Source organism: Myotis yumanensis, unplaced genomic scaffold (genome assembly GCF_028538775.1).
Source record: "Myotis yumanensis isolate MYYU_CA2020_CCGP unplaced genomic scaffold, mMyoYum1.0.hap1 SCAF_2, whole genome shotgun sequence".
NCBI classification, from domain to species: Eukaryota; Metazoa; Chordata; class Mammalia; order Chiroptera; family Vespertilionidae; genus Myotis; species Myotis yumanensis.
In genome coordinates, this window is record NW_027223753.1 from 145,820,514 (window position 1) to 145,839,996 (window position 19,483).

General features: G+C 39.7%; 1 protein-coding gene across 11 annotated transcripts in view; it reads left to right on the forward strand.

Moving 5' to 3' along the window:
* BBX (BBX high mobility group box domain containing) overlaps positions 1 to 19,483 on the forward strand; it is a 291,018-nt gene that overhangs the window by 170,850 nt on the left and 100,685 nt on the right. For 6 of the 11 annotated variants that reach the window (XM_070406138.1, XM_070406133.1, XM_070406134.1 and 3 more), the window contains one exon: positions 12,326 to 12,496. In XM_070406138.1, the coding sequence (XP_070262239.1) occupies positions 12,335 to 12,496 (162 nt within the window). In that variant the 5' untranslated portion in view covers positions 12,326 to 12,334. Of the gene's footprint in view, positions 1 to 1,458; positions 1,477 to 12,325; positions 12,497 to 19,483 lie in introns of those variants that run through there. The other 5 variants (XM_070406140.1, XM_070406139.1, XM_070406141.1 and 2 more) reach the window with 2 other exon arrangements.

The window sequence follows — 19,483 nt, forward strand, 5'->3', positions numbered from 1 at the left end:
CACAGTCAAGTGGGATAGAAAGAAGGAAATGGGATGTTTCATTGTAGGCTATTGAATATAGGGTGCCGTGGGGACACAGGAAGCACCTTTCTCAGACTAGAAAGGACCAACAGACGCTTGAGCCTGAGATGAGTTTTAACCTAAGCCCTGAAACAGGGGTGAGAGTTCACTGTGAGGAGCCAATAGTGCAGATGCTATGAGGCAAGTTCCAGGGGATGGTATGTGGCTCAGTGTGGGTAGAGCTTTAAGAGTGAGAACAGAGCATAGAAACTGGAGATGTAAAAATAAACAGGAACCAGCCCTAGCTAGTTTGGCTCAGTGGATAATGTCAGCCTTGCAGACCAAAGGGTCCCGGGTTTGATTCTGGTCAAGGGCACGTACCTTGGTTGCAGCTCCTCCATGGCCTGGGCCCTGGTTAGGGATCATGCAGGAGGCTACCAATCGATGTGTTTCTCTCTCATTGACGTTTCTCTCTGTCTTTCTCTCTCTCTTCCACTCTCCCTAAAAATCAATGGGAAAAATATCTTTGGGCGAGGATTAACAAAAAAATAAACAAGGACCAAGTCAGGAAGAGTCTTGTGTGTTACATGAAGGAAGAATTTTGGATTTTTTTCCTGAGCCCATTGTAGGACTATTAAGGAAGTCATGCAGAACAAGGTCATGAACAGATATTGTAGTATGGAGAATTGAAGTCAACACAACTGTAAGGAAGAAGATCAGACAGCTGCGCCATGTGGAGAGGAGTGGCCCATATGTAAGAGGTAGAAGGGACAGAACTTGGTGACGGTAGATATCAGGGCAAGAAGCTAGTTGCAATGATTTGAATTTACAGTGAGAAAATAGAAGAGATATATGTATGCTTTCCAGATGTTTATGTGATGGCAATGCCACCAGTACAAAGTCCGTGTGCCCAATGCTTTGAAATGTCAGAGTTTGGAGTAAAGAAAGGTTTATTGATAGAGAAGTTGCCAACTGAGAAGATGAGGGGCCTAATCTTCAGATTCATCTTAAGAAAGTACAGAGTTGGGATTCTTTTATGTCAAGGGAAGGAAAATGGAAGGGTCAGTTGACAACCACAGACATCTGGGTGCCAAGGAAGATAGTGCTAGTTGATGTGACTCCTGTCACAGATTCCTGAAAACCTTTGATAAACAGTACATACTTCCCTTATCTCCTCAAGGGAGGCACTTTCTTGTAAGGGATTGTTTTTGTAAAAACTCTAGAGGCAAACAGAATTCCTCTAATGATTGGCATGTCTATATGCAAGACTAGGCAGAGCTATTAGCCTGAAGGCCATGGGAACAAAGCAGGCTTGAACAAGAGTCTGAGGGACCCAGCATTTCTCTCTGTTCCAGGAAGGAATATCCATTTCCTGACATTCTCCCCAGGAATATGGTGGAGGCAGAGGCCAGATCCAGACAAGGTATTTTCCCTGAGAGGCTAGAAGTCAAAGATGTAAGCATGACTCATAGTGAGGTAAGAAGCCAGAGCCTTTGGCGTTGTTGGGATGAATTGTGAGTGCTTTCTAGAAAATTAATCTTGAGGTTTGGAACCAAGAAGTTTAGGAACCAAGTGAGTAGACGAGGTACAAGGGGGAGCCTTTGAACCATGAACCATGTTAGTACCGGGCAGGCCAGCCTTTGGCTGTTAGCTGTGTGGTTTGAAGTTCGGCAGTCTCCTGGCTTGAAGGGTGGGGCCAGTTTATACAAAACAAAACAAAAAGAGGATCACCTAAAGGAGGAGGAGAATTCAGAGAAGGCTTTAGATTTGAGATCCTGTGTAGACCGCAGGAGAAGGTATTAACTAGAAGGAACTGTTGACAGTTTAGCAATAGTCTATCAAAGAAAGCAACCGAAGGACTATGCCCAGAGGAGCAAGAAATGAGATAGAAAGCACGGATTGGGAGTGAAAGGACTTGACTTTGAATCTTTGCTTCTGAGAGAAGATGGAAGAAGAAACAAGTTTTGAAATCGGTAGGCAAGATGGGGCTTTGGGAATGTCCCCTAATGGGGGTTTTTTGAAGACTCCTATTAATCAGGAGGCAGAGGCATTTGCCAAAGTAACTGGGATTGTGGTGGGAAGGACAGTGTGGAGAAGTCATTGGAAGCTTGAGCTGTAGGAACAGAAGACCTAGGTTTGAACCCTGGCTCCTCCACATGTTGGCAGAGTGGCCTTGGGCATGTTGCTAAAGCTTTGTCATTCTCAGTTGCTTCATTTTAAAATGTGACATGGTAGTGCTTTTCTCTAAGAGTTGCATCAAGGATTAAATAAATTAATTCATGTAAAGTATTTAGCATGTAGCAGACTTTCTTTAAGAAAAAGAAATCTTTATTGTTGAAAGTATTATAGATGTCTGCCCCCCCCCCCATCCCCTCCACCCTTCTCCTGCCCCCTCCTCAGGCCTTCACTGCACTATTGTCTGTGTCCATGGGTTATGCATATATGCATATAAATTATTTGATTAATCTCTTCCTCTTACCTCCCCCTTCCCTCCCAGCTTCCCTCTGAGATTTGTCAGTCTGTTGCTTGTTTCTATGTCTCTGGACCTCAGTTTATTTTGTCCATCAGTTTATTTTGTTCATTAGATTACACATATGACTGAGATCATGTGATACTTATCTTTCTCTGACTGGATTATTTCACTTAGCATAATACTCTCCAGGTCCTCCCATACTGTCTCAAAGGGTAAGAAACCAATAAAATTTATTATTAGCAGGCAACATTTTATAATGGTTCAGAACCATACTCTGAAGTTAGACCTCTTGAATTCAAATACTGACTCCACCAATTCTGTGCTAGCAGTGTGACCTTGGACATTATATAATTTACAAACATAATGCATAGTCATCAGGTGATCAGTGAATACATTTTCAACTGCAGTGACTTTAAGTGAGGACACTCCATGAGCTTGTCTTCCTTTTTATGTTTTGATTTCTTTCCAATGTGATAATTATGTCAAACTACCTTTGCAACAAATGCATATAATAAAAACTTTGTTAATTTATAAAATAAAAGAGGCAAAGTGTATGTTTTCTGTGCCTCAGTGTTCTCATCTGTAAAAAGGAGATAACAATAGTATCTTACATCTTAATCTTGTGAATTGAGAGAATTAAGGAATATAAAGCTCTTAGCTTCTGGCACATAGGAAACAATATATATTATATGTTATATATGTTTTTAAAAATATATTTATTGATTTTTTTATAGAGAGGAAGGGAGAGGGATAGTTAGAAACATCAATGAGAGAGAAACATTGATCAGCTGCCTCCTGCACACCCCCTCCTGGGGATGTGTCTGCAACCAAGGTATATGTCCTTGACTGGAATCAAACCTGGGACCCTTCAGTCGCAGGCGGACGCTCTATCCACTGAGCCAAACCGGTTAGGGCAATATGTTATAAATGTTTATCTGCATTATACATAGAGGCATTTTATATATATCTGAAATTTACATAAAATTATTTATTATACTAGAGGCTTGGTGCACGGCTTCGTGTACTGATGGGGTCCCTTGGCATGGCCTGTGGGGATCTGGCTGAAACCAGCAGTTCAACATCCCCCCGAGGGATGTAGTAGTGCGCGAAGCAGCAGGTGGCTGAGGAGGAGCCTGAGCCCCAGCTGGGCGCCATGCCAGTCCTGCTCATCTTGCCCCGCTGCGCCTGCTGTCACTGCCACTCGGTAGGCTCACTGCCGCTCTGCTGCGGTCTCTGTGCACCCGTCCTAGGGCGATACTGGCATGCCCATGACTGAGAAGCAGCCACAGGCTCATGCCTAGTCAGTCCTGATGCCGGTCCTGATCCTGGTCCTGGTCTGGATGGAGGAGGGGCGCGCAGGGGGAGTGTCCACAGGGAGGCTCACGCCGCCACAACTGCGCTCACCAGCCATGAGCCTGGTGTCTGGTACCCCTCTCAGCTGAGCATTGCTCCCGCTGTGGGAGTGCACTGACCACCAGGGCAGCTCCTGTGTTAAGCATCTGCCCCCCTGTGGTCAGTGTGCGTCATAGCAACCAGTTGAAAGGTTGAATGGTCACTTAGGCTTTTATATATATAAATAGATAATTATTTGTTTTAATAAAAATTACTATTATCCTCACTCATCATCGTCAGTAGGTGTTGAGAAGAAATTGAGAATTTATCATAGGCACTGTGGGACTGTGTGTCTCTGGGCCTATTTTGTTCATCGGTTTATTTCCAACTAGCACTGAAGCCAACCTGAGATTGGAAACTTTGTAGTGCTGGAGATAGACTAGAGAAGAAAAATGATTGGTTGAGTTCAGAGTTGGGGTTTGTTAGCAGACCAATTATGAAAGGAAAAGAGAGCTAGGGAGCTGAAGGTGGTACAGTGATATCCTATTTGGAGAGAATAATGAGAATTATTGACAAATAACCAGAAAAAGGAATAAAGCTACTGGAACATCTTTTTAGACTAGTACTGACAGCTGTTGTGTGGAGGTGACTTAGATTTCATTATATTTATTCCATCGCCTTGTCATTTTGTCTGTTTCTGTTCTCTCTCCCCTCCCCTTCTGAACAGTCCTTCCCAGGTTCTTACTTTTCCTTCTCTGCATGTTTTCTTTTCAAGCATTATATTTGGTCTGCCTTCTAGCAAAACAACATAAAAATATATAATAGGAAATCAAACTATTGTTCCTATATTCACTTCCTCACATATGTGAGCAGCACCTAGCACAGTGACATGCTCTGACAGATCCAGAAAAAAGCACCTGGCACATTCATTACCCTCAAAAGTCTCTGCAGGAGGAATTCACATGAAATTATTATGGATACATTGTACATAAAAATGATAATTATCATACAATCCAATCATCAAAAACTATGGCACAGCTATTAAATGTGGGTGGTCAGGAAAGGTGCTCAGGAGGGAAAGACACAGAGCTGGGGCAAATAAAGACAGATTTTTAGAAATGGGAGTTCAGAGAGGCTTGCCTAGAAAATGAGACCCACAGTGTGCAGGTTTGAGAGAGCAGAGGAAAGAGTGCGGTAGCACAGAGCAGGTGTGGCTAACGGCAGGAAACAGCCTGACAGGAGAGCAGCGGCGGGAGGTGAGTTGAATGGGAGGTAGGCTGGACATTTAACACCCACAGTGCATCGCTTACCAGGTCACCAATAAGTATAGGTTCCACTGCGGTGAGAGAAAGTGAGAAAGAGACTCCCATGGCCTTGTATCCTTGTGCTTCAGATTCTTGTCATTGTGATCATTATATCCTCACCATGTAGTAAGTGCATCAAAACCCTTCTTAATTCAGAAACTAAAAGAGCGGGAAACGTGTAACGCTAGGCCTGTTGAAAAATAGGAATGGGGTGACTTTCTGATTAAGAATGTAAAGATCACCATAAAATTACAGGAAAACACAAACTTGGCCTTTTGCAGGGTGGAGTGGGGAGTTGTGGTCTGGTCTGGTGGGAAACATGTCCAGCCTGTTACTGAATTCTCTTTGTAAATAGCTTTTTCCTTCCTAAGCCACCTCTTTTGGTGCCATATCTCTTTCAAAGTGGCTGTTGTCTCTATCTGTAGTCTAAGACAGCAGGCATTTTTTGAGAACCAAGTTAAGCTCCCCCAAGACTAAATATCAGGGAGTGTAAGTATTGGAGATCATAAAATATATGTTCCTTCATGAGGTAAGGGCACAGGGACCAGAACTGCCAGCAAGGCTAAGCCCTTCTTTGAATAGCGGGTGCCTTATTAGTATTCATGAAGAGCATATAGATAACATCTTGACAGAGTTAAAGTTGCAACTTGAAGAGCCACTGCTTTTCAATAAAGAGCCCATTTAAAGACACTGGGTGCATGAATAGAGTGGCTGAATTACTTCTAAAACGAGAGTATTACTTTATTGAATTAGGTATTTTTCATTTAATCTTTCTACAATTTAGAATTTTTATTAGAATTACAATAAATAATGATTAGCACTTGTAGGGCTTTTACCTTCAAAGAGTTTAGTTTGTCACTTGAAGTCATCAGAGATGTGCACTAGCTTTTCTCCTGTGCCCTGAAAGTGTTCACTTTCCAGCCCCCACCGTGCTCTATGGAGGTGTTTCCACGGCCCATGAGCTCTGGTCCATGGGAGATGCCTGGAGAGTCAACAGATGGGAGGCTTTTTATTAGAGCTCCTTGTCCTTGGCAAGCATTTGGCCTCTTGAGTTAGGCTCTCGGGTTCTGGCTTCTACTCTGCTGTTGTGTGACTATAGGCAAGTTACCCTCAGCTTCTTCATCTGGGACTCATAGTAGTACCTGCCTCAGAGTGCTCTTGTGAGAATAAATGAGATAATGAATATTAAATATGTAGCTGCTAGTTTTTGATAAATATTAACTGTTTATTATTAGTGTTTTTAAATTATTATTAGAAACACGTCACTCTGGGATGTTGTTAAGTGTAGTAAAGTGTTAGGTGAGGAAATTAAAAGCCAATAAGTTCCTTTTTCAGGGACTGCTATGTACCTGAGTCAGTGCTAACTAAGCACTGCGACAGAAAGGGAAGAAACCATGGTACCTCCCCTCTAGAAGTTTCAATCTGTTGGGGGACAGAGGGATACATAAAACTAAAACACTATGGTGAGTGCTAACCACGTCAAGTACAATCAAAGTTCAAGAAATTTTTGCTTAAGATTTTCACAGAAAGCTTTAGAGAGGAAGAGATATGGGATCCGAGCCTTGGAGGATGAGAAGAACTTGGACAGAGAACGGGAGAATTTTAGGGTGAGCAAGACTTCAGAGTTGGGGTATTTGCCAGCCTCTGTGTCAGCAGGACACCCTGAAAAATTGAAAGCAAGGAGTGTCTTGAAAGCAGCAGGACTCTTGGAAGATTTTAAGTAGGTTGGTCTAATTTACATGGAAGTTCTAGGGCTACCACTTTGTCACTGTTTCTTTGTACTGTTTTTTTGTTTTGCTTTGTTTTGTTTTTCCTCTTTGTAGACCTGAGAAAGCTGTGAAGCTTTGTAGTCTTAGTTGGACCCAGAAGAGGCCCTACTTGTGGTTAGAATGTGTGGTTCTACCTTAACCTGTCTCATTGCATCTGAATTTTCATTCATATGATTTGAATGGAATTTTATTGGCCATTTAGGAAACAGTTTAAACTCTAAAATACTCCGGTGACACAGTTAAATTCACACAATGTTTTAGAGACTGAGTACTGATTGCCTAAGTTGTAAGACAAGATGATAGAAAGACTAAGAGGATCTTATTCACAAAATATATGACTGTGCCAAAGCACTGTTTCTGACTAAAATCACTTAGAGAGAAGGAAACTTTCCATCTTTCTTTTCCGGTTTTTGAGACTAGAGGCCACTGTTACATGGGAGACATCTATGATCTCCTGAACAGCATTTTGGGCTGAGCTCAGGGATCAGATGCTGCCAGTTAAACTCATACTCCCTCTATAAAGTTGTGGGTAAAGGGAGGATTTACTAACCTTGAGTGTCTGTACTTGGTGTTATATAAAAAGTGTTCTCACAGGAGAGTGGCTATTCAGTTTTAATATATGAGGAAGGATCAGCAAGATTAATAACTCTACAACAAGCAGTTAATGGCAGAAGCAGAATTCTAAATGAGGCCTGCCAGACTCCAGTGTCCATTTTTTTCTTTTGTTAAATGAGGTACTTGCTTTATATTGTTTCTTCTCTGATATTTCTTCTTGAAATTTCTCATGAAGATTGAGTCAGTAGAGGTCTTCATGAATGTGCTTGCTGTATTTTTTTCTAATTTATCACTAAGTTGACTTAAATTTAATTCAGTACAGTGAGTATCTAATTGCTCATCCTGGCACAGAGAGGGAGCACACATGGGTTGGTTTGTTTTTATAAGATAAATGAATATTCAATATTTTGGATAGGGGCCTTCAGCCTCCATCATTGGACAGTTTTAGCAACATAATTTGATATGGAGTTTTTCAAGTAGAGCCCACTGATAGTTAAATAACCTGACTTTAGTTATTCTAGAATTGCAGCACAGAATGGACCAATGACCCCTTTTGAATAAAATCTGTCAATTGCTTCATTTATTGCATATATATTGTTTGCTTAATATGCTCTTGTTCAAGAATAAGAAGCCAAACTTTACAATCTGTGGGGGTTTTAATGTCAAATAATTTCAGGGTAGTTCTCTGTTACTATCAAAAATTAACAATTTTCCTCTTCCTCATTTTTGAAAGAAAATGAGTGATAAGGTTAAGTCTCAATATTCTGCCTTCTTTGCCCTTGTCTTTCCCACCTTTTCTTAGTCTTTTCATGCATTCTTCTCTCATTACATTTGAATGATAATCAGAAACATCATTTTCCCCACTCTTTTGCTTTCTTTTAACACTTTGAAGATAGATCCATAGGGAATTAAAATGTAATTAAATAACTAAATTATTAAAGTTTACTGTTAGTAGTTTGAAATATTTCATTGTCATTAGATCAGTTATACTTTCCTTGACTATTTTGTCTGAGGTATACTCTCTCCGAAAAACTTATTTATTCATCTTCCATTCAGGCTAGAAATACTTATTCCATGCTTATTGTGTTCTAGGCACTGTGCTAGGTTTATCAACCTTATTTCTTCCAAAGTCCACGTGGTTCTCACACACCACGTGCCACCTTGGCCTGCATATTAGTGATATGCAATTTTCAGCCTCTTCCAACCCTCTTTTCCCCATTCAGGGAATAATATCTGAATTCAGGAGAATGTGAGAGATGGGGATTAATTTTGAAACCATTCTAGTGTATAAGAATAGCAAATTATTGTGAACATTCAACATGGAAGTTCATATAGTTGCTTAGGACAACCCTTATGACTAACTGATCTTGATGTTCTGGTGAGCCAGGATGCTTCTGAACTCATGGAGATAAATAAAGTCTTGGATCATCAAGAAAAAGGCCTTGTGCTGGAGGTAGAGAATATCCAAATAATTTTGTTATTTAAGGTAAAATGTGGTGTCATTAGCAATACAAAATCTTTCTAATGTATTTCTGGGAAAGGACAGTTTAATTTGGGGAGTATTAAAAGAGATATATAGTATCTATTGTGGCCTGTCAGCTGCATGCTAAGAAGTAGAACAGTAGGGGTAAGGTTGGGAGTGGTTAATGTAATTATTTTAAACCCAAAAACCACATCCACTATCCATTAATTTGATTCTTGATATCTATTTTCTGTTTGAATATTGAAATTATTCATACAGACACAAAGACACATATACTTAAACACATTCACACATAAATGAAATAGCATAATCAAAATCCTTAAGGCTAAATGATATATTTTTCTCTAGGCATTATTAATCACTTTGACCTCGCTAGTTGGTAACAACGTATGGATTCCCATTGATTTAAAATGTGTGATGTGGCCCTGACTGGGTAGCACAGTTGGCTTGAATGTCCTCCCAATACACCAAGATTGCGGGTTCAGTCCTCTGTTAGGGCTTATACAGGAACCAACCAGTAAATGCATAAATAAGTAGAGCAACAAATTGATGTTTCTCTCTCTCCCTTTCGCTCTCTCTAAAACCAACAAGTTTTTAAAAAGTAAATTTTACTTAAAAAAAAGTTTTCTCTCATAAAATATTGGGCCTTCAAGTATGGGTTTAATTATCACTCAAGCAGTTCATTCTAAAGTGATTAATACGCCACAAAAATAACCATTTCCTTTTCTCTATATATAACATTGGTATTTTTGGAAATTGGGTTGCCTGTGCCAAGTTTTATTTGTAGATAAAATGGGAATTGTTAAATGGTCTATCATCAGTTCACAAGAAATCTTTGTTCCTTTATTAAGAGCAAACTAGATAAGTATTTCCATTTAGAGTTTTCAGTAACTTCTTGTACTCTTGAGTCAGCCACACAAATCTTGTAATTGCTGCAGATATTCAACAGAAATTTCTTGCTTAAAAAACCACAGGAACATAGTTTTCTCTCCCCCCTTTTCTTGACTAGACATGGCTTTTAATAAATCAATGAGGATTATTATCAAAATGAATATTTAAAAATATTTTAATAAATGATTTTTTTATTGCAACACAAGAAATAATTTGAATGTTCACCAATAATGGAATATTTGGATAAATTGTGATACATTCTTATTTTGGAATATTACATAGTTATTCCCAAATGAGAATAATCAAGATATACTGACTTAGAGAAAAGAGTATGATATAGGAAATTTAAAAATATTAATGGCTATGTTTATTTGTATATTAAAAAAGGACAGAATGATGTAGTCCTTAAGGATATTAAAATTGGATAGGATAGGCAAGACAGGTAAGAGGGAGTGGTGGTGTTGATAATACAGAAGAGAATTCAGAAGTGGACTCATACACCTCTGGCAATTTAGGATAGGATAAAAGTGGCATTTCACAGGAATGGGAGAAACCTGAATTATTTAATAAATGGTGTTGGAACAGTTATTATTTAGAAAAAAGAAGAAGCTATTTCTCTTCCTCACTCCTTTTGTCAGAATAAATTCCAGGTCAAATATTTACATTTTTTAAATGATGAAATCATACAAGTTCTAGAATGAATATTATTATTATTATTATTTTTAATTTGAAGACCTAAGCATAACCCCAAATACAGAAATAATTAAGGAAGGATAAATTTGCCTATGCCATATTGTTTTGAAGGATAAATTTGCCTATGCCATATTGTTTTGAAGGCACGAGAACTGGATTAATCTTGAAACTATATTTGGACCCCATTTTTAGCAACATGGCCTTAAAAGTTTATTGATATTACTTTTCAAGCATTTGGACCAAGACAAACTTACACTTTTTGTCTAAGCTGGTGGGCACTTTAGTCATTAAAACTATAATCTAACACAGAACACAATAAATAAATAAACAAAACAAACTGACCAAAAAAGGTCACTATCCTGTGTTTTCAGCAACTGCATTTGTGTTTGTGATTGTCAACATGAACCATTTAAATTGATGGCATTTAACTTTATATTTGAATGTTTTCATGAGTATGTTTAAAACATAATTTGTATATTGTTACTTCAAATGAATGAATGAAAAATGAAACATCAAACACTGTGATAAAGTATGTAAGAAATTCAACATGTATAGCTTACCTCTGTCTAGACTTGGGGCTGGACATAATGATGTAGGTAAACCTCATTTTATACTATTTTCACCTTTACAATATAGGTGTTGTTTTTATTGGGTTAATTAAAAAAAAGCTTTTATTAAACTTTTTTTAGTCATTGAAAAGTAATGTAGAATTTTGGGCTCCTAAAAGATTTGTCACATCCATGGCCTGACGGTTGCCTAGCTGTTTCAGCGAATCACCCATTAAGGAGGAAAAAAACGAGTGAAACTTTGTCACTGATTGCAGCATGTATGTAATTCAGAGACACAAAGGGATTTGCAATTTGTGTGTCGCAGTGGGTACTGAGGCTACTCACCCCACTGACTGAACTACAGTACTCCTGCACTGTGTCCTTAGAGGCTGCACATAACTAGCTTTTGACAAATGTGTCATTCCTGGCTGGTATTGCTCAGTGGTTGGAGCGCTGGCCTGCACACCAAAAAGTTGCTGGTCCCATTCTCCATCAAGGGCATGTACCTGGTTGCAAGTTCGACCTTCAGCCCAGATCATGGCACGTGTGAGAGGCAATCAGTGTCTCTCTCTCACATCAGTGCTTCTCTCTCTCTCTCTCTCTTTCTCCTCCCTCTCTTTGAAAATCAATAGAAAAAAATATCCTCAGGTGAGGATTAACAACAACAACAACAAAAGGTGTCATTTATGAAAGTTTTATTTTAAATCCAAAACATTTTATTCTTACAAAATATTCATCTTATTTAATAATAATTTCAATCTCTGATTTATCATAGTGTAAAATACAAAATTTATGTAAATTATTATAATAGGAGCCATAGAGAAGGTATAGAGGACCTTTTGTGAGCACCTTTGCCCCCCTGGGAGCATTTTTCACATTTCTCTGATGGGAAACTTTGAGAAACACTGCCCTGAATAAATATGAATGGGTGACAGCAATTTGTAATCATCCTAACACTTTATTTGGGTTTTGAGTTCTGAAGGTACAGAGTACAGGAAAGAAGATTTCATAAAAGGCAAATTTTATTAGCTCAGTTTGGCACAATAAAATGAATGTTTGATTTATGTACTTAGAATTCTTACTGAATTCAGTAAATGCCTAAGCTGGTGGGCACTTTAGTCATTAAAACTATAATCTAACACAGAACACAATAAATAAATAAACAAACAAATAAATAAATAGAACTACAATCCAATTAAAGCTAAGGAAGCTAAATAAACTAATTGTAATCAAATTTACTTTGACTTCTGTTTCTCTCCCTTCTTCCCTTTCCACAGGTCACAGTAATGAAAGGCAGTAATAGAAATAAAGATCATACAGCAGAAGGAGAAGGGGCTGGAAAACGACCAAAGCGGAAGTGTCTTCAGTGGCATCCACTGCTGGCCAAGAAACTTCTTGACTTTTCAGAAGAGGAGGAGGAGGAAGACGAAGAGGAGGATATTGATAAGGCAATTCCTCTATTTACTATAGAAGTTTTAAGTTTATTTAAGCATTTACCCTAGAAACTTCAGTGAATGCCTATGGTGTGAAAGATGCATTTCTAAAAGTCTGTGTAACGTGAATCCTATTTAATTACTTGATCTACATTTTTATTGATGATTCTCAGAGTGTCTGTACTTCCTAATATTGTAAACAGATCCTTCTTCAATAGCATTGCCATCAATTAACTAATGATTTGAAAGTAATATGAAGATGCAGTAGAAATGGGGATAATTCAGAAAATTTGGTGTGCTCACCTGGCACCCACCTGTTGCCCCTCTGGCCTCTTTCTTTGCTTCCAGCCTGGCCCTGCCACCATCGCAGTCTCAGAGCTGTTCAGGTCCTCATCTCTGTGGCATCTGGCTGCTCTTATCCCACCAAGCCTCGGTGGCAGTCAGTCCTTCAAGTCCCCTTCTCTGGACTCACACTTGAGCTTCCCATTCTTGTTTAGAAAGACACATAGCCATGCAGGTGGCCTTAGAAAGGCACATATTCTTCCAGAACTTGGCATAACTCCTCATTAAGGACTATATCCCCAGCAGCTGGGATCTCGTCATTTCATTCCTTCCCACCCATCTCATTCCAGATCTAAGGATTTCCTGCATAGCACTTCTGACTATTGGCTTTGTGTTTAATTGTCCTTATTCACACCTGTTTTGCTATACTGGACTATACGTTCAATAAGACCTTGCCCCTCTTGTGCTCCTCTCCTTCTTTAGAACTTAGAATGGTGCCTGGCACATAGTAGGTATTGAATAGATATATGCTCAGTGGAAGAATAAATGAGTACAGATTTTGTGTCACTATAAATTTTATAAACACATTTTTTTAAATTTTTGTTTTATTGCTTAAAATATTACAAAGACTAGTCTATATGTGTGTCGTCGTCTCCCCCCCCCCGATCTTCAGGCCTTTGACATCCATTCATCCTTTTGCTCTTGGTTTGTGTCAGCTCCCTCTTCCACCATCTCAGCTGGGATTGTAAACATTATTCTGTTTCTCAGACATATTTTCTGGATACCCTTTATGGTTTTTCTCCCGACCTTTTTCGCTCTTTCATAGAGAGAATAGAGGCCACCACAAATGACTTCTTCATTTTCCTCTCTACTCACCTGTGCATATTTCTCACTCCTTACCCATCTTTTCCTCCTTCTTTCCTGGTTCAGAGAAATAGGTTTTACTCCTTATTTTTGAGGAAATTGCCAATTTATACCTAATTTGATCTTTCTGCCACATTTGCACCTGTTGATCACTTGGTCCTTGAAGCTGTCTATTTCCCTGAGATCACTCACTCCTATTTCTATTCCCACTTTCCCAAACTTATTTTCCTAGTTTCTTTCAGTTCATGCCTCTTCAGTATTCTACTCTCAGATGTTGATTTCTTCTGGGCCTCTTATTTTAATATCTGTCTTTATCCCGGAGCTTTCTTCTAAATTCTGGACTTGAATTTATATGTGATCAGAATCTCAGTTTCAATGTGTTCAAAATGAAGCCATGATCTTTCTCTCTTTCAAACCCCATTCTCCTGCATCTTCTCTTTCCCAGTAAGTGGCAACTCCAACATTCAAGTCAGTGCAACCTGAAACCTTATCTATTTTCTTTTGTACAAGTTTCACATTTGTACCCCATCAGCAAATTATCAGCTATACCTTCAAAATATGTTTTCAGTTTGACCCCTTCCTGGCAACTTCACTAATACCAACTTGATCCAAGCCACCACCATTTCTAGGGCAGATTGTTATCTCTCCCGCCCCCGCCCCCGCCGTGCTCTTGCCCTTCTACAGTCTGTTTTCAACAAAGCAGCCAGAGGGATCCTTTCTAAGTGGAAGGCTAGTCTTGCTGCCCTTCTGCATCATGAGGGCAGGGAATTTGTATGCTGACTGCTCTGTGTGCATCAACCTGCAATAGTGCCTACTAGCCCGTATTAGATGCCTAGTAAACAGTTACTGAGGGAAAGAAGGAAGTCATTGAATCCTCCTCTCTTCAGTCCACATCCGGTGATCTCATCCACACTCTTAGTCGTAGTACCTTGATAATTGATACCTCAGTTCATTATCCCAGCTGGAACTTTGCTGAGAGCCACTTCAAATTCTGCCTGCTCATTACTCATCTTTCTGCTCCCACTAGATCTGATTTCTTTGAGAAAGCGTGTTCTTTTTGTGTATGAAGGAGTCTTGCCACTGAAGCTATAAACACTCTTCCTTTTGCAACCTTTAAATCCAATTATATACCACTCTTGGCTCTACCTCATAAATTAATATTGTCTCTGTTCACACTTACCCATCCTCATGGTTACTGCCCTGACTCAGCCCTGTTCCCTTTCTCTCCTGGACAGCTGGAATAAACTTTTATCTGTTCTCTTAGTTTTGTTTCTCAGACATCTTTTCTGGATACCCTTTATGGTTTTTCTCCCAACCTTTTTCTCTCTTTCATAGAGAGAATAGAGGCCACCACAAATGACTTCTTCAGTTTCCTCTCTACTCACCTGTGCATACTTCTCACTCCTTACCCATATTTTCCTCCTTCTTTCCTTGTTCAGAGAAATAGGTTTTACTCCTGACAAGATTCATCTTAAAATACAAGGTCTGTGGTCTTAAGCAGGGTTTTCATATCCTGGTCTAGTACTAGTATTGATTTGTTGCAAAGTATTACAATACTAGGCTTTGGTTGAAAGAAAAATAGATTCAGGTAGTTTTTCATTTTAATTTAATGTATTTATTCAGAATTTTACCTGTTGATTCATTTTTTGGTTAGTTACCATTATTATTTAGTAGTTAAAAACATATTTTTTTTTTGCTAAAAGTATTACAAAGGGTATTACATGTGTCCTTTTTTTCCCCTCCACCCTTGACAAACCCCTGCCCTCCCTTACCCCCCAGTGTCTTATGTCCATTAGTTATGCTTATATGCATGCATACAAGTCCTTCGGTTGATCTCTTACTCCCCTCCCTCCTGTCCCCCAACCCTCCCTGGCCTTCCCACTGCAGTTTGACAATCAGTTTGAGGCAGCTCTGCCTCTGTATCTATTATTGTTCAAAAGTTTGTAATGGTCTTTATTATCCATGAATGAGTGAGATCATGTGCTATTTTTCCTTCATTGACTGGCTTGTAAAAACATATTTTTTATGTCCATACTTGGCAAAATAAGAAGTTGGCTATCTGTGTTGGTCCCTCTCAAGGTTTTTTATTGGCCCATACATTCTGAAACCACTTGTTTACATGATTAAATGCATGTGTTTTTAGGTGACAGAACACACACTTCATGAACTTGATCCTACCTTCTATAATCTCATGTCCCAGATCCCTGTTCTAATCTGCTATTGAACTGCATATCCATGTTTTAATAAACCACTGAGCCTTAATCCCTGTTAGTTCCCCCATTGACCACCTGACAGATTCTAATTCACCTTTCAGAATTTAGCCCAGACAACACCTTTCCTAGGGAGACTTTGTGTACTTCTACCCATCTACTGGTGCTTTCACTATCGCACTGGCTCCTTATTGTAGTCAGCATACTGCTTTTAATTTATTCACATATGTCTATTTTCCCCTCCCCAACCAGTAAGCTCCTTGAGCCAGGGTCTTGTTGTTCATCTCTTTTTCATAAAACTCTTAGCCTGAGTTTTATGATTTAGTAACTGTATCAAAAGTTATTTTTTTCTGAAGGGAAATGTAATTACTTCCTCAACCTATATAATACATTTAAAAAATATGTTTTATTTATCTTAGAGAGGTATAGAGAGAATCATCATTGAGAGAGAAACATCAATCAGCTACCTCCTGAACTGGGGATTGAGCCTGCAACCTGAGTATGTGCTTTGACTGGAAATCGAACCCATGACCTCTTGGTTCATGGGTCAGTTGATGCTCAACCACTGAGCAACACGGGCCAGGCCATAGTACATTAAAAAATTTATTGTTGAAAGTATTACATTTATTTCCCTTTTCCCCCATTGACCTCTTCTAACCTTCTTCCCATGTCAGGCCTTCACCACACTACTGTCTGTGTCCATGGGTTATGCATTTATGCATACAAGTTCTTAGTTTGATCTTTACCCAACCACCTCTGCATTCCTTCAGAGATTCAGTAGTCTGTTCCATGCTTCTATGAATATGGATCTATTTTATTCATCAGTTTATTTTGTTCCTTGGATCCTTCCTTTCTACTGATGCATAGTATTCCAAGGTGTAATTGTACCACAGCTTTTTTATCCACTCATCTTCTGATGGACACTTGGGCTGTTTCCAGATCTTAGCTAATGTAAATTGTGCTGCTATGAACATAGGAGTGCATACATTCTTTTTTATTGGTGTTTCCGGTTTCTTAGGATATATTTTTATAAGTGGGATCACTGAGTCAAATGGCAGTTCCATTTTAATTTTTTGAGGAATACTCCATACTATTTTCCATAATGGCTGCACCAGTCTGCATTCCCAACAGCAAAGTACTACGGTTACCTTTTCTACACATCCTACCCAGCACTTGTCATTTGTTGTGTTGATGGTAGCTATCCTGATAGGTGTTAGGAGATGCCTCATTGTCATTTTAATTTGCAAGTTTGTGATGATCAGTGACTTTGAGCATTTTTTCATATGTCTCTTGGCCATCTGTATGTCCACTTTGGAGAAGTATCCATTTAGGTCCTTCGCCCATTTTTCAATTGGATTGTTTCTCTTCCTTTAGTTAAGTTATATGAGTTCCATATGTATTTTGGAAATTAACCCCTTATCAGATATAACATTGGCAAATATGTTCTCCCTGCAGTGGGCTCTCTTTTCATTTTGTTGATGGTTTCTTTTGCTGTGCAGAAGCTTATTTATGTATTTTCTCCTTAGTTTCCTTTGCCCTAGACGATGTGGCTCACCCCTAACCACATCTTGCGAGCTGTTGTGGAGGTGCTGACCAAACAGAACAAAACACAACACAACAAAACATGAAACAGGAGAAACAAAACAGAAATGTACACAATACCAACACAACACCAACAAAAGCAACCACCAGAGAAGAGAGCGTTAGGAAAGAGAAAAGAGAGCAAGAAAAAATATGAGGAGAAAACAAAACAAAAAAAGGCACAAACAAAATTAGAAAAGGAGGGGCCGAATATGTAGATCAAATGCTGAAATAAAGAAAATACATATAAACAATTAGAGAAGTAAGGAAAGGAAAAGAATTTAAAAGGAAGGAGAAAAGAAAGAAAATTGGAAAAGGAAAATAGAGGAGATAGTGGATAGACCTAAAATAAACAAGATGAGAAAGCAGGAGAAAAAGAAAACGGGGGCGGGGGGGGGGGGGGGGGGGATGAGTAGTGAAAAAAGACCAATGAAAAAAATTTGATTCAGAAAAGGGAAGAGGAAAATTAGATAGATGAACAAAACAACAGAGACTAGAATAATAGCAAATCAATAAAGCAGATAGATAAAGAAGATAGATTTAAAAAGGTGACAAAACAAAAGAAAGAGAAAAATAAGAAAAGATAAGAAAAACGGGAGGAAAAAAAGTTTAAAACAAAATAAAACAAATAAGTGGCCTTCTTTTCAGTGGAGTTCAGTACCCCATGGGAGCTTGCTTTGGATCCCACTCTTCTGTCTGCTAATTCTGGGCTTCCTGTCAGGTACTTAGGTGCTAACCACTGTCAGTGATTGTCTTTTGGCTTTCAGCAACCTGCTTGAAGCTCCAAGCTATCTACTGTTGTACTGTTTGTGTCTGTGTCCAAAGGCCTTGGTTGCAAGCATGAGGGGCCAATCTGCCCTCTAAAGTAGGTTTGTTAGCACCATGGGGCCAGGGCTGGGTCAGCAAACTTCCCCTGGTTCCCAAGTCTGGCTTCTGCCTGCCTTTGCCTGCTAGCCAGCTGTCAATCTCAATCACTCAAAAGTCCGTTTCTGAAAGGGCTGTAGGCGGGAGAGGTGCTGTTTAGCTTTTAGGGAATGTGGTGGGTGTGTTTCCCTGTCCAAGAGCTATTCCTCTGTGAGCGGCCCAAAATGTTACTCTGTCTTTGGCTTGACAGAGATACTTGTATGTAAACTAAAGGGGTAGGCTGGAAACCTGGAGTTTTTTATCAGTTCTCCTGTGTGGGGAAAGTATCAGTATAGTTCCCAGGGTAGCCAGGTGGACGGCCCCTCCTTCAGTCCAGTTACTGAGGGCTCCTTGAGACTATTCAAACCAGTAAACTTGGCCTCTGATTTTGGTTCCTCTGAAAAGGTCAAAATGCAGGGTCTGGCATGCAGGACTCCTGAGGGTGGGGCAAGCTGTATCACCTAGGGCGGGGTTTTTTTTCTGTTCCTGCCCTGCCACTTCTGGGAGCAGCTAGCTCCTCAGGAAAAATGGCCGTTTTGGTTTTGCGGGCCTGTTACCAAATGTTCCTGGATGCTGTTTTTCCAAGTCTCCCTGCAATGCTTCCCACCCCAGACTCTACTTAGGCACCTCAAGTCCGCGTCTCCCTCCCTGCTCCAAAGCCTTGGGTGAGTAGCTACAAATGAAAACTCCTGTGCTGTGGGGGTGGAGGGCACAAAGAAAGAAAACCAAAACAAAACTGTGGCTTTCTCTCCTACGGGCCCTGTTTCATGGCTCCAGGCTCTGCTGCGGCCAACAGGTCTGTCTCCTTTCATGGTGGACATTAAGTGGGTTGCTGGTATGGGCTCTGGTGCTCTAGGCTGTAGAGCCCAGCCTGTGTTCTGGGCCTCTGTCTTCTGGGTCAGCTCCTCAGGACCTTGCCCTTTCTACCAGCCTCCAGGCGTTTTCTGTCCTTCCTTGATATGTCTCCTCCTCAGCTGGACCTCAGTTGGTAATTCCAGCTGAATGTTCTCCAATATAGTTGTATTTCCAGTTTGGCCCTGGGATGAGGTGCACAACAGGCCAGCCTATTCAGCCACCATTTTTCTCCCCATAATACATTTGTCAATGCCTGGTTTTTCTTTAGCTTCTTACTCAGTTTCAGAATGCTAAATAAATATTCCTT